Source organism: Myodes glareolus, chromosome 9 (assembly GCF_982192425.1).
Source record: "Myodes glareolus chromosome 9, mMyoGla1.1, whole genome shotgun sequence".
Taxonomy (NCBI): Eukaryota; Metazoa; Chordata; class Mammalia; order Rodentia; family Cricetidae; genus Myodes; species Myodes glareolus.
The window spans coordinates 106,745,022-106,759,996 of record NC_142034.1 but is presented as its reverse complement, the minus strand read 5'-3'; the positions used below and the strand labels follow the sequence as shown (position 1 = coordinate 106,759,996).

At 41.5% G+C, this 14,975-nt stretch overlaps 1 protein-coding gene across 1 annotated transcript in view; it reads right to left on the bottom strand.

Annotated features, from left to right (window-relative positions):
* Nucleotides 1-14,975, bottom strand: part of Bmerb1 (bMERB domain containing 1) — a 77,863-nt gene that overhangs the window by 27,936 nt on the left and 34,952 nt on the right. Inside the window, exon 2 of the mRNA XM_048433263.3 lies at nt 4,169-4,292. Coding sequence (XP_048289220.3) covers nt 4,169-4,292 — 124 coding nt within the window. The remainder of the gene's footprint in view (nt 1-4,168; nt 4,293-14,975) is intronic.

The window sequence follows — 14,975 nt, the reverse complement described above, 5'->3', positions numbered from 1 at the left end:
TTCTGCTCTGGAAGGGCTGAACAATCCAGGGAAAGAGAATCCTTGCATTGGGATTAGCTTTGGGTCAAGACTCTGCCTCTAAGACAGACACCATGAGTCCCAGCTGTACTTCTGTTGTGCACTAGCTACTGACATCGAGTCAGTCATGTCTCTATTGCCTCAGATTCTACATCCATGTAGGGGAAAGTAGAAAATTTTGTTGGTTTCTGTGAATGAACTATACCATGTGTAGGGCACACTGTGTGACATTTCAGAGGCCCCAGGAAGCAGTAGCTCTTAGCTGCTTTGGACCCAAGTTCTCACCAGCACTCAGGGAATGGGTAAATTTTCCTCTCCTACTACACAACATTCTGGCCAGAGAAAGACAAGGATGGGCTGTGCATCCAGAGGAAAGAGCAGTAACAAACTAAGGAAGAAACAGAGGGAGTGATGGCAGCTGCTACCAGACCTGGTCTGAAAAGGATCTGCACATGGCCACCTCAACTGTGGAACACAGGTTAATTCATGGGTCCCATGGCATCTGTGGGCTTAACATGTTTACGTCAGAGCAGGTATAACAGAACCAATCTTCTTGTGGCCATAACTACCACTGGTTCCGCCAAAGGCTGTTAGGCTCAGGTGAGGCAAAGCTTTGTCATGAGCCTGAAAATGCTCAACAGGCTACAGAGTCTAACACTACCTCCCTCTTACACTAGACAAGGGGTCTTGTCTTATGCACATGAATATGAGAGAGAGAGAGAGAGAGAGAGAGAGAGAGAGAGAGAGAGAGAGAGATGATATTTAGCTTTTATTTTAATAGATAAAGCTTGCCTGAAGATCAGACTGAAAAATAGCCACACACCTTTAATCCCAGCAGTCACAATGGTTAGCCATAGAGACCAGGCGGTGGTGGTGCATGCCTTTAATCCCAGCACTAGAGAGGAATGTAAGGCAGAATGAGACAGGAACTTGCTCTCTTTCAGTCTGAAGGTTTCATGGAGGTATGAGCTCTCTAGTGGCTCGGCTGCTTTGCTCTTCTGATCTTCAGGTTGAACCCCAATATCTGTCCCTGGGTTTTTATTATTCGTGCTACAGAGAGAGAATATAACAAGGCTCTAGGGGGTAAGGATGGGTAAGGTTGAGAAAGGTAATTTATTGCATATTTGAGAAATACTAATTGTCCTAAGTACTGCTCAGGATGCTGGAGATGCTACATAAAGAGAGATGGTAAAGGGCTCCCCACACAGGCAACTATTCAGGTTTTGGTAGATGTAGTTTCTGCAGCCCCCTTTCCCTTTCTTACCTCCCCTTCTCTCCTCTCCTCTTCCCTCCCACCTGCCTCCTTTCCTTCTGTCCTTCCATCTCTTCTCGCCTTCTTCATAACCTGGCAGCCATGGCCCCTAGGAGCAGATGCATCCTCTGGTCATCCCAAGTAACTCCAGACTGAAGGGGTCCTCAATCCTCTAAAGCAGCCTTGTGTTTGCTCTTTGTCTAATTTTTAGTGCTTGGGTGGCCTGCGGGTGGGGGAGATGGTATGGTATGTTGTTCTGAGCCCTTATGTTTTGGTTTGCTTGTTTCCAGAGAAAGGGAACATTGTTTCTTATCTGTAAACTGGGAAAGTTCAGAAACCTTCCTTCCTCCAAATGATCCCATCAGCAGAGTTGTATCCCCCCAATATCAATCTCATCATTTACACCATACTCCGGTACACGCTTCAGTCAGTATTGCTCCCCATTCTACGGAGTGGGTGAAGATGCTGGAATGTTATACTGAGAGCACAGGTTTGAAGGGGAACTGGGCGTGAGTTCTAATTCCCAGCTGGGAGGCCTGGGGCATCTCCTTTAACCCCTGAGGCTTGGTCTCATCCTCTGCTAAATGAGATAAGCACACACCCTGCTGAACAGGCAGGACTGAAACAAAAATCACCAAGGAAGGAATGGTGACCTGTCTAGAGGGTGATGTTCCCCAATTCTACTTCTGGCAGAAGGTGGGACTGAGCTGACAGGCAGCTGAGATGTTCGTCCAGTCCAGCTACCTGTTTTGTTGTTTTCTAATTTAGATGGAATGGATCCAGCTGCACTTGCTGTCATTTTAGAGTTCCCATGCATTCTATGTCCAGTAGCCTGGGCAAAATGCTTGCTTAGGAATTTGACCAGGACTGACATTGACAAACATTTGCCACTGCATGGGTTAGGGGACTCTGCCCCCCCACACGCACACACGCACACATGCACACATGCGCGCACACACAGCTCTTGCTTGATGGAGCTAAGTTCACTTGGGCATAAGTATATTCACGTTTAGGAGTCTCCGTGTGTTCTCTCTGTGAGAGCCATCACAGAGCCAGAGAAGATGCCTGCACATCTTCTTTGCAGACCCTGGTGTTTGGAAGTGCTGTTTTGGTCCCCCTGGGGTTCTAACACAATGAGCGTTTAGAATCCAAGCACAGCAAACAGTTTGATAAAATATCTTTTCTCTTGGGAGACCCCCTGCTCCTTCCCAGGAAGCCTAAGCTCTAGAGACCCAGACCACCAGGCAGCTCTAAAGAAACAGGCTATTTTTCTCCCTTCCTGCACTTGAGGGCACCAAAGCCCAGGGAGTCACCTGCCAGGACGGCCCAGCTCTGCCTCTTCAGCTCACGCCAGGGCAGCACCTGTGGGTACCTCACCCCTAATGAGTGACAGGGAAAGAGATGTGGGTTTGGAAGCAGGCTAGCCTGAACAGGTGGACATGGTGGTAACAGCTGAACATGGTAGTACACATAGCACTCAACCAACACCCGAGAGTCCGGCCTGGGATACATAATGAGACACTGTCCCACAATAAAACAAAATAAGAAATAGATGACAATAGATACCCACTTCTTTAGATTCTAGTAAGAATCTAAGGTTCTTTTTTGCATATAAAATTAATATTTGAGCAAAGCATATATTTTATACTTATTTTAGATAATTTAAAACTTACCTCTAAATATCATACCACATCTCCTTAGAACAAGTAAGAGGCTGTACGTTCACAGACTAGCCATCTTGATAACACGAGTTCCGTGGAATGCTGCTGCTGGTTTCCACAGCAAATCTTAGCTTACTATTTCTGCTGACTCAAAATAAGAAACTGCCTTTCCCCACAAACTTGTGCATACACGCATTAGTATATATACACGATTGCATGTGCACGTTTAGTTTCATCAGGGTGTAGCTGTCATAGCACCCCCATAGGGCCCTACACTGTCAACATTCTAAGGTTAACTTGTGAGCTGGTAAGCCAGCTCAGTTCAAGCCCAAGGAGATGGGAAGTTAACAGAGTTTCTCAATACAACAAAATGAATCTCTCACATGACAGACCAGAGAACAAAGCTTTTGAGAAATACCATAACTAAGCAGTTTCTGGTACTTCCCACTTAAAATAGCAAAGTTGAAACATAAAGACAAATTTTTCTTTTCTTTTTCTTTTTCTTTTCTCTCTTTCTTTCTTTTGGTTTTTGGTTTATTTTTATTTTTTGAAACAGGTTTTCTATGTATCCCTGACTGTCCTGGAACTTGCTTTGCAGACCACGCTGGCTTCAAACTCAGAGATCTGCCTACCTCTGCCTCCTAAGTGCTGGCATTAAAGCTATGTTCCACCACTGCCCAACATAAAGACAAATTTCTTAAGGGTCCCAGGAACCCTGGGATTTCCAGAAAGAGAAGACTGTAGGTGCCACCTGTAGGTGTCATCTTCCATGGTGACTCCAACCCTATCTCCCTCACCAAAGAAACCAGGATGTTTTTTTATAATTTGTTGGTTTTCTACTTTCTTCCCTTAAACTTTTTTTAAATCAAGAAAACCGAGTTTAAGCCAGGCATGGTGGCAATACCTTTAATCCCAGTACTCAGGAGGCAGAGGCAGGCAGATCTTTAAGTTCAAGGCCAACCTCATCTATATAGTAATTTCCAGGACAGCCAGGGCTACTCAAAGAAACCGTCTTAAAAAAAAAAAAAAACAAAACCAAGAAAGGAAAAAAAGGCGGGGGGGGGGGAGCGATATGGAAGGAAGAAAACTGAGTTTAATTCCTTGAACATGTGGTACCCATGAGGGGTTTTCTTGGTGCCTGTAAGGGCTCAATGTTAGTACATGATGTTCCATCACCCCATGTTCTTCAGGCCACTACTGTCCTACACACCTCTGCCTCGCTTCCCCACTCACTCACATGAACCTGAGTTCTGACTCTCGACGGACCAGGACTTCACGGAGACGCTGGATTTTCACCATCTCCAGCTCGATCTCCTCTGGCATCATACTGGTCTCAGCCATGGAGATGATGTCCAGCTGGCCTGTGTGGACAGGAAACTGGTGTCAGGACTCTGATGCCATGAGGGCTTCCAAAAATTCCCACCAGGCATGGAGGTGTGCTTCTTCATCCCAGATACTAGGGTTGTGAGTTTGATTTCCATCTGGAACACACAGTGAGATCCTGTCTCTCCAAAAAATAGGAATTTCTACAGGGAAAATTGTGCTATTGCTCTGGGGAGCAGCCAAAGCCCCAGCAGCCATAACACACCACAGGGGCAGAGACATGAACTGGGCTGACAGCGGGTGTGAGAGAAGGATCCTTCCAAATCCAGGAAACCCACGGTGCTACGGTTTAAATGTGACTTGTGTCCCAGCATAATGAGGTGAAGAGAAAGTGGAGCCTCTGATACATGATTAGAGATAAGGTATGCTTCTTCTTTCACAGGCCTGGATTAGTTACGTAGGAAGCAGCTTGTAATAAAGCATGTTCTATTTTCCTAGCTCACTCCCCTATCCTGCATGTACCTGCTGCAGTAACCTTCACAGGAACAGTACAAAGGAGGGACTGACTGCCTAGGGAGCAGGCCACAGCCAGAGACCTCTATGGGAGCAGGCCTGAGTCAGCAACTTCTACCCAGCAGGCCTGAGTCAGCTACCTGAGCTGGAGAAGGCCCAGGCCCGAGGCAGCTGCCTCCACAGGAGCAAGCTTGAGTCAGTGACCTCTGCCAGAGCAGGCCCAAGCCGGAGACCTCTGTGGGTCCAGATGCGAGTCCAGGGACCTCTGAGGGAGCAGGCTTAGCCAGCGACCTCTGCGGGACTGGGCCCAAGCCAGGGACATCTACAGGAACAGGCCTGAGCCAGTAAACTCTGCAGAAGCAGGCCTGAACCAGTGATCTCTACAAGACAGCAACTTCAGTGACCTCAGAGACCTCAGCAGAAGCAGTCCCAAGCAAAAAACCTCCATGGGAACAGGCCCAAATGACCCCCAGTACTACAGAGCAACCCCCAGGAAAACTGAACAACCTCCAGGAACAAGGAGTGACCTCTGGTGTGATTGGAACCATAATCCTGACTGCACCACAAGGAACAACCATCTGAGCCTTGGATCCACTGGCACCTGAAAGATTGATCACCAGAGACACAGCCAATCAGAGGAAAAGATGATAACACACTCAACACCACAAAGAGCAACACAACACCAATAAAACTAGTGGCCTACAACAGCAAGACTTGAACAATCAAATATAGATAAAGCAAAAGAAAATGACCCAAAAAGTAACTTTAGAAGAATGTTTGAGACCCTTGAAGAGGAAATGAAAAACTTCTCTCAAAGAAATGGAGGAAAACACAGACAAAAAATTGGAAGAAATCAACAAATCCCTTAAAGAAAACCAAGAAAAAGAAATCAAATAGATGAAAGAACAAAATAGACTTGAAAACCGATATAGAGATAATAAAGAAAACACAAACTGAAGAAATTATAGAAATGGAAATTATGAGAAAATGATCAGGAACCACAAATGCAAGCATAAACAGCAGAATACAAGAGTTGGAAGAGAGAATCTCAAGCACTGAAGATAAGATAGAGGAAATAGACTTATGGGTCAAAGAAAACATTAATTCTAATAAAAGCTTAACACAAAATATCCAGGAAATATGGGAGACCATGAAAAGACCAAACCTAAGATTAATAGGGACAGAAGAAAGAGAAGAAGTCCAACTCAAAATCACAGAAAATATATTCAACAAAATCATAGAAGAAAATATTCCCAACCTAAAGAAAGATATTCGTATGAAGATACAAGAAGCCTGCAGAATACCAAATAGACTGGATTAAAAAAAAGTCCCCTTGCCACATAATAATCAAAAATATACAGAATAAAGAAAGTATATTAAGAGCTGCAAAGGAAAAAGGTCAAGCAACATATTAAGGCAACCTATCAGAATTACACCTGACTTTTCAATAGAAACAATGAAAACCAGAAGGTCCTGGTCAAGCATTATGCAGACATAAAGAGACCACAGATGTGAACACAGACTACGATACCCAGCAAAACTTTTAGTCACCATAGAAGGACAGAATAAGATATTCCATGACAGAACCAGATTTAACCAATACCTAGCCACAAACCCAGCCCTACACAGTTTTACTAGAAGGAAAACTCCAACCCAAGGAAGTTGGCTACATCAACAAAAACACAGAGAATAGATGATCTTACAGCCACAAATCCCAAAGAATGGGAAAACACACTCAACATCACCAATAACAAAAATAACAGGACCTAGCAATCACTGATCACTAATATCCCTTGATATAAATGGACTCAACTCATATATAAAAACACACAGGCTATTGGACTGGATACAAAAACAAAATCCATCCTTCTGCTGCATACAAAAAACATACCTCGGGGCATGAGTCTGGGAACTCTGAGGGAGTAAGCCTGAGCCAGGTCCTCTGCAGGTTTGGGCACATCTGAGTCTGGGACCTCTGAGGAAGTAGATTGGAGCCAGAGATCTTTGCTGGACCAACCCCAAGTCAGGGACCTTCACAGGAGCGGATCCAGACCAAGGACATTTACAGAAACAGGTCAGAACTGACAACCTAGACCAGAGCAGGCCCGAGACAGGAAACTCCATTGGAGTGGAGCAAACCCCCGGGAGCTCCAAGTGACCTCCAGGAATGGAGTGACCAACAGGATAACTAGAACCATAGCACTGACTATACCATGAGGAACAACCTTCTGAGCCTTGGATCCACTGACACTTAGAATATTAATCACCAGAGTCACAGACACCCCCAATCACACCAATTAGAGGAAAAGATGAGTAGACAAGGTAAGAACACATGCAACACCACAAAGAGCAACACGACACCAGTAAAATCTAGAGACCCTACAACAGCAAGACTTGGACAACCACATAGAGTAGAAGCAGAAGAAAATGACCTAAAAAAAGTGACTTCAGGAGAATGTTTGAGACTCTTAAAGAGGAAATGAAAAATTCCCTCAAAGAAATGGAGGAAAAGACAAACAAAAAATTGGAAGATATCAGTAAATACCTTAAAGAAAACCAAGAAAAATCAGTAAAACATATGAAAGAAGCTATTCAAGACTTAAAAACTGAATTAGAGACAATAAAGAAAACACAAGCCAAGGGAATTATAGAAACAGAAATCATGAAAACGATCAGAAACCACAAACACAAGCATGAACAGCAGAATACAAGAGTTGGAAGAGAGAATCTCAAGCACTGAAGATACAATAGAGAAAATAGACTCATCAGTTAAAGAAACATTAAATCTAACAAAAGCTTAACACAAAATATCCAGGAAATATGGGACACCATGAAAAGACCAAACCCTTCTAAGAATAATAGGTATAGAAGGAGAAGAAGTTCAACTCAAAAACACAGAAAATATATTTAACAAAATCATAGAAGAAAACTTTCCCAACCTAAAGAAAGGTATGCCTATAAACATACAAGAAGCATACAGAACATCAAATAGACTGTATTAAATAAAAAGGTCCCCTCACCACATAATAATCAAAACACTAAACATACAGAGTAAAGAAAGAATATTAAGAGCTGCAAAGGAAAAAGGCCAAGTAACATAAAAAGGCAGACCTATCAGAATTATACCTGACTTTTTATTGGAAACAATGAAAGCCAGAAGGTCATGGTTAAGCATTATGCAGACATTAAGAGACCACAGATGTAAGCACAGACTACTATATCCAGCAAAACTTTCAGTCACCATAGAAGGACAGAACAAGATATTCCATGACAGAACCAGATTTAACCAATACCGAGCCACAACCCAGCCCTATACAAAGTACTAGAAGGAAAACTCCAACACAAGGAAGTTGGTTACATCAACAAAAATACAAACAACTGATGACCTTACAGCAGCAAATCCCAAAGAAGGGCAAAACACACAAATTAACATCACCAATAACAAAAACTAAATTAACAGGAGATGGCAATCACAGATCATTAATATCCCTTAGTATAAATGGATACAAGTCACCTATAAAAAGACACAGGCTAACAGACTGGATATGAAAACAGAATCCATACTTCTGCTGCGTACAAGAAACACACCTCAGCCTCAAAGACAGACATTGTCTCAGAGTAAAGAGTTGGGAAAAAATTTCCAATCAACTTAAGAAACAAGCTGGTGTAGCTATCTAATATCTAACAAAATAGACTTCAAACTAAAATCAATCAAAAAGAGATAAAGGACAAAAGAGACAAAAGAAGGACATCTCTTAATAGCCACAGGAAAAAATGCATCGAGAGAAAATCTCAATACTAAACATCTATGCCCTGAATACAAGGACACCCTCATATAAAAGAAACACTTCTAAATATCACACATTAAACCCCACACACTAGTAGTGGGAGACTTCAACACTCCACTCTCACCACTGGACAGGTCAGTCAGACCAAAAACTAACAGAGAAATAAGGGAACTAACAGATGTTATAACTCAAATAGACTTAACAGAAATCTATAGAACATTCCATCCAAACATAAAAGAATATACTTCTCATAACCTCATGGTAATGTTCTCAAAAATTGACAACATACTAAGTAACAAAGCAAACCTCAACAGATACAAAAAAAAATTGGAATAACCCATTGTATCTTATCAGATCACCATGGCTTAAAATTAGAATTCAACAGCAACGCTAATTCCAGAAAGCCCATAAACACGTGGAAGTTAAACAATGCTCACTTGAATCATCAATTGGTCAAGGAAGAACTTAAAGACTTCCCAAGATTCAATGAAAATGACAACACAACATACACATATTTATGGGACACAATGAAAGCAGTGTTAAGAGAAAAATTCTTAGCACTAAATGCCTATATAATGAAGCTAGAAAAATACCACACTAATGAGTTAACAGAACACCTGAAAACTCTAGAACATGAAGCAAACTCACCCAGAAGGACTAGACGACAGAAAATAATCAAATTGAAAGCTGAAATCAACAAAATAGAAACAAAGAAAACAATACAAAGAATCAGTGAGAAAAAAGTTGAATCTTTGAAAAAAATCAACAAAATAGACAAACCTTTATTCCAACTAAACAAAAGGTAGAAAGAGAATATCCAAATTAACAAAATCAGAAACAAAAAGGGGGGGCATAACAACAGACATGGAGGAAATCCAGAAAATCATTAGGCCATATTTTGAAAACCTATACTCGGAGATTGGAAAACTTAAAGGAAATGGACAACTTTCTGGATAAATATCCTTACCAAATTAAATCAAGACAAGATAAACAAATTAAACAGACCTATAACTGCTAAAGAAATAGAAACAGTCATCAAAAGTCTTCCACCAAAAAAAAAAAAAGCCCAGGACCAGATGGTTTCAGCACAGAACTCTACAAGATTTTCAAGGAAGAACTAATACCAATACTCCTCAAATTGTTCCATACAATAGAAACAGAAGAAACATTGTCAAACTCTTTATGAGGCTATAGTTACCCTGATACCAAAGCCACATAAAGATATTACTAAGAGAATTACAGACCAATCTCACTCATTAACATTGTTGCAAAAATACTCAATAAAATACTGGCAATCTGAATCCAAGAATACATCAGAAAAACCATCCACCATGACCAAGTTGGCTTCATCCCAGAGATGCAGGGATGATTCAACATATGAAAATCCGTCAATATAATCAACCATATAAACAAAGTGGAAAAAAACCCCAACAACAACCACATTATTATCTCATTAGATGCACTAGATGCTGAAAAAGCCTGCAACAAAATACAACATCCTTTAACGATAAAGGTCCTGAAGAAAGCAGGGATACAAGGAACATATCTAAACATAATAAAGGCAATATACAACAAGCCAACAGCCATCATCAAATTAAATGGAGAGAAACTCAAAGTGATCCCACTGAAATCAAGAACAATGCAAGGTTCTTGTTTTTCTAGAGTTCTTGGGTCTCCTGAAAGGTTTGTGTGACAAACAGGCTTTATATTACAGGACAAACTGGTTCCAGATGTACTCTCACTATTTAAAGGGGCTTGCTTTGCAAAGGGTGCGCTCAGTAATTAACCACTTATGTATATCTAATGGTAATTAACTGGATTAAAAAACTTAAGGTTTATATAAATTATAAATATCTAAAAATATAAAAGTCTAAATCATGAGGATTTAAGAAAATGATTTAAAATATAGAAATATTAGTTATGCTATTGTTATACTAGAATTTCAAAAGTTCAAAGTTTTAACATTAATCAATAGAATTCTGATGTTATTAATCAACCCCTGGTAACTGCTACTATTATCAGTTACAAGTTTAAGATTTAAGATTTCCTCTGATTGTCTTCTAAATATGGATTTAAAGATGCTTCTCATCATGCTAGAAACATGTCTATCCCATTGTATACCCAGCTCTCTGGACAGACTAAAAAGAGTGTTCATGCTTTGTAACCCAGAGCCATAGCTCTTGCTATGACTCAAATGCACAAGTCAACTCCGGCTATTTTTGTTTGTTTGCTTGTTTGTTTGTCTGTTTGTTTGTTTTTTAGAGACAGGATTTCTCTGTGTAACAACTCTGGCTGTCCTGGAACTCATTCTGTAGATCAGGCTGACCTCATACTCACAAAATCCCGCCTACCTCTGCCTCCCGAGTGCTGGGTTTAAAGGCGTGCACCACCACTGCCTGGCAATTCCGGCTGTTTGCAGACACCACTTGGCTTTTTTCTCTACAATGTGAATTTCAGTACAGATCACAAACATCACAGTGTAAGTTTCATGGAATCAAGAAAGGCATAAGAATTGGAAGCATCTCTCACAGGTCAGTGGACTCCAGACAAGTACTCCTATCAATCAGCAGCCTAAGCTTCCCTTCCTACTGCCTATTCCTGAGGGGGATGCTCCAAATATAAGTTTCCTTTAAGTTCCTAAACTTTGCTTTCTACCCTTGGTCTGAATCTGTCTTGGCAGAGTTCCACTCAGCTGGTAGGCACCATCCAGAAATCAGTCGCAAACTAAAAGTGCTCCAAACCACAGCAGTCCCAGGCAATCTTTCTCCAGCTGGTCAACAAACCAGCTGCTTCTAATGATTATCCCATCACCCTAATCCCCTCCTGGTCTTCGACTAACATTCCATCTTTCTGGGCCCTGACAATGGTGTCTTAATACCAGCAGAAGTAGAGACTACATCACCTTTATCTTTAACAGAAGGCTGGAATGTTAGATCAACAGGACCTTGGCAAAGGAGACAAGATGGCTTACCTATAGTACCTATTGGCATACCAAGACTATAATGGCCTTAAAATTTTTGTTCTTTCTACGTTAACTAAACAGGTATAATTTATAAACAGGCCATGCATCTTTTGATGTGTTACAAATTTTGTCATATTCCACCCCCAGATAAAGAATGCTATACCCCTAACAAGAATTTGACAACGACACTTAAGACAAGGGGGAAATGACGAACAAGCCTGCCTCCATTTTAGGAAGCATCTTATAGTAACCATATTTTTTTTACCTTATATTTCTTAAAACTGATTTTATTGAGCTATATATTTTTCTCCCCTTCCATTCTCCCCCTCCCCTTCTACCCTCTTCCATGATCCCCACACTCCCAATTTACTCAGGAGATCTTATCTTTTTCTACTTCCCATGTAGATTAGATCCATATTTGTCTCTCTTAGGGTCCTCTTTGTTGTCTAGGTTTCCTGGGATTGTGAAGTAGCCATATTTTTATTTCAAGGAATTATAATGACCATCTTGCCACCCTATCTTTGTTATAAAAGCTTGTGGCTACCTTGTTATGATTATATTGTTATGCTCTGCTTCTGTAACCCCACCTATATTGATTTGGAAATCCTCTACCCCCACCTTTAGGGAGAGACAGCCCATGCACAAAGAATAAAAAAGCTTGTTTTAATTAATTGCTTGCTTTAATTAATTTGACCATGATGATTTAGGTTGGTGGTCTTTCTCCTCCCATCTTTGGGTTAGCACATACCAGAGCCTTCTTAATAGAATTCTTATGAAGAATAACAGGTAATGTATGCAAATCTTGACACACTAGTACTCCACAGAAGACCCATAATCAATGCAATAAATGATGCTCCAATTTTACCTGCACTAATTTTATAAATTGGAACATGAGCAATAAATGCTATTTTAAGCCCCTCTTAAATCCCCCAAACATGGGGGGCCCTAGAAGTCACCTCAATCTATGTCCAGAGGTGACCCCCCTCCTCCATGTGTGAAACTGATGTAGAAGTCACTGCTGCTTCCAGATACCCTTGAATTAGAACTTAGTTCCCTGTTGCTAAGTGTGGAAAGAAACAGCTGGTTCCTTTTCTTCTTCTTACACACACATGCACACACACACACACACACTTTTGTTTTGGATTTTTTGCGACAGAGTCTCTCTACCAGCCCTGGTTGCCATTATGACTTGATTATTATTTTCACTTGGAAATTAACCATGACATAAGGAGACGTGATTGTGTGTCGACTTGACAAGAAGAGGACTTGTGATGACTAATCTTGGTTGTCAACTTGACTACATCTGGAAATCACTGAAACTCAAGCAGCTGGACATGCCTGGGAGGGATTTTTCTTGGTTAGCTTCTTGGAGGTGCAAGAGCCACACTAGATCTAGACCATGTGAAGAAAGACTCACCCACCCTAAAACAGGTCACATAAAAGGACATGGAAGTGGGAAACTTCTGTTTTTTGCCTGCTTGCTCTCCTCTGGCTGGCAAGTTTATGTACTCTGCTCCCACAGCATTCCTTCACTGGTATCAGAACCTGTTTCTTCTGGATTCCAATTTAGACTGGAAACTGGCAGCTCTCTAGGACTTACCTAGGATTCCAGCGCCAGAATGGGACTGCTGAGACATCCAGTCTCATAGATGGAACAGATTGTGGATCCTCAGCCTTTTAGTCAGGAGGCAGCTAAAAATTACTGGATTGTTCAGAGCACACTCTATAAGCTTCTCTCATAAATGCATATATATTACATCACTCTATCATCTCTGTTCCTTTAGAGAAACCTAACGGATTGCGCATTAGGGAAGTGAAGGATGCAGGATGTGGGGGCTTATTGTCTGGGCAGCCTAGCTGAATCACAGAAAGGGTCCAAATGTAGCAAGCTCCCTTTTTCTTTGTCTGTCTGTTTGTTTGTTTATTTATTTATTTGTTTATTTATTCATTCATTTCTTTTTCAGATAGGTCATACTGTGTAGTCCTTGCTGGTCCAGGATTCTTTAAGCAGAATAGAGAGACCAGTCTCAAATTCAGACACACTCCTGCCTCTACTGGGAATTAAAGGTGTGCACCAACACACAAGACCTGCAAGTTTTCCTGAAACAAAAGAAAAACTAGAAAATTTCTACAAATAATCTCCAGAAAGAGACTTTTAAAAAAAATCAAGCCAGATTGGTGGTTTACGATTGCATTAGGAGGACTCAGGAGGATTGCCATGAGTTTAAGGCCAGCCTGGACTACATAGTGAGTTCAAACCCAGTTTGGGCTACAGAGTGAGACCCTGTACCTTTTAAACAAGAAAATTATAAAATGAAACACCCAACCAAAATTAAAAGGTCACCTGTACTGAGTTAAAAGGGCTTCAACAGGATGCTCATCAGGGTAAAACCAGTGAACTTGAGGCCAGATGAGCAGTGTTGCCCAGTCTGAAAGCAATAGCCGGATGAGGCTACACTTGTAGTCCAGACTCAAGGAGCTTCTGCTGGACGACTGAGAGTTCAACGCCAGCCTAGGCTACAGAGTTTGAAATCAATCTGAGCTCTACGGTGAGACACTGTCTCTAAACAAATAAGTAACAAGCTTTGAGGCTCCAACAAGAGTAAGAGCTTCAGGCTGGGAAATGAAAAAATACATACACAGGGGCCAGTGAGATAGCTCAGCAGGGAAAGACACTTCCTGCCAAGCCTGGCAACCTGAGTTTGATCCTCAAGAGCTGTATGGTGAAGAGTCCAAGAATAAAAATATAGAATTGCAGGTTCCAGAAATAGAAATGTAGAAATAAAGAAATTGATGTGGGATTTCCCTCTGTATACTGTGAATATGTTTTATTACCATTGGTTAATAAAGATGCTACTTTGGCCTATAGCAAGGCAGAAGGCAGAGAAACTAAGCTTAATGCATGGAGAAAGAAGAAGGAGTCAGGCAGATACCACGTATCTGCCAAAGGAGATAGATTCCAGGACATTACCAGTAAGCCTCGTGGTGATACATAGATTAATAGAAATGAGTTAATTTAAGATATAAGAGCTAGCTAGAAATATGCCTGAGCAATTGGCCAAATAGTGTTGTAATTGATCTAGTTTCTGTGTGATTGTTTGGGCCTGGGCAGCCGGGAAACAAAAGTACACTCTTCTTTTACAAATGATGCCCAAATAATTGGTGCTAACCTGCGGGATCCGCCACCCACTTCAGGTCAGGTGCTTGTATGCCCACTTGGGGTTAGAAGGAAAGTAACTGAGAGCACACAGGCAGGAGAACATGGCAGATTCCCACCACCATATACAGAGACACTTCCAGGCCACACAGCATACTGCAAGGCAGATTTAGCTTTTACTCAGACAAAAAGGGTTTATGTGCTGCACACTCCTTCCCAGAGTTGAGGTAGTGAGCACAGCTCCCACCCAGAAGTCCCAGAACTGGCGGTAAATGTACCTCCGCCATGCTAAAAGGCCAAG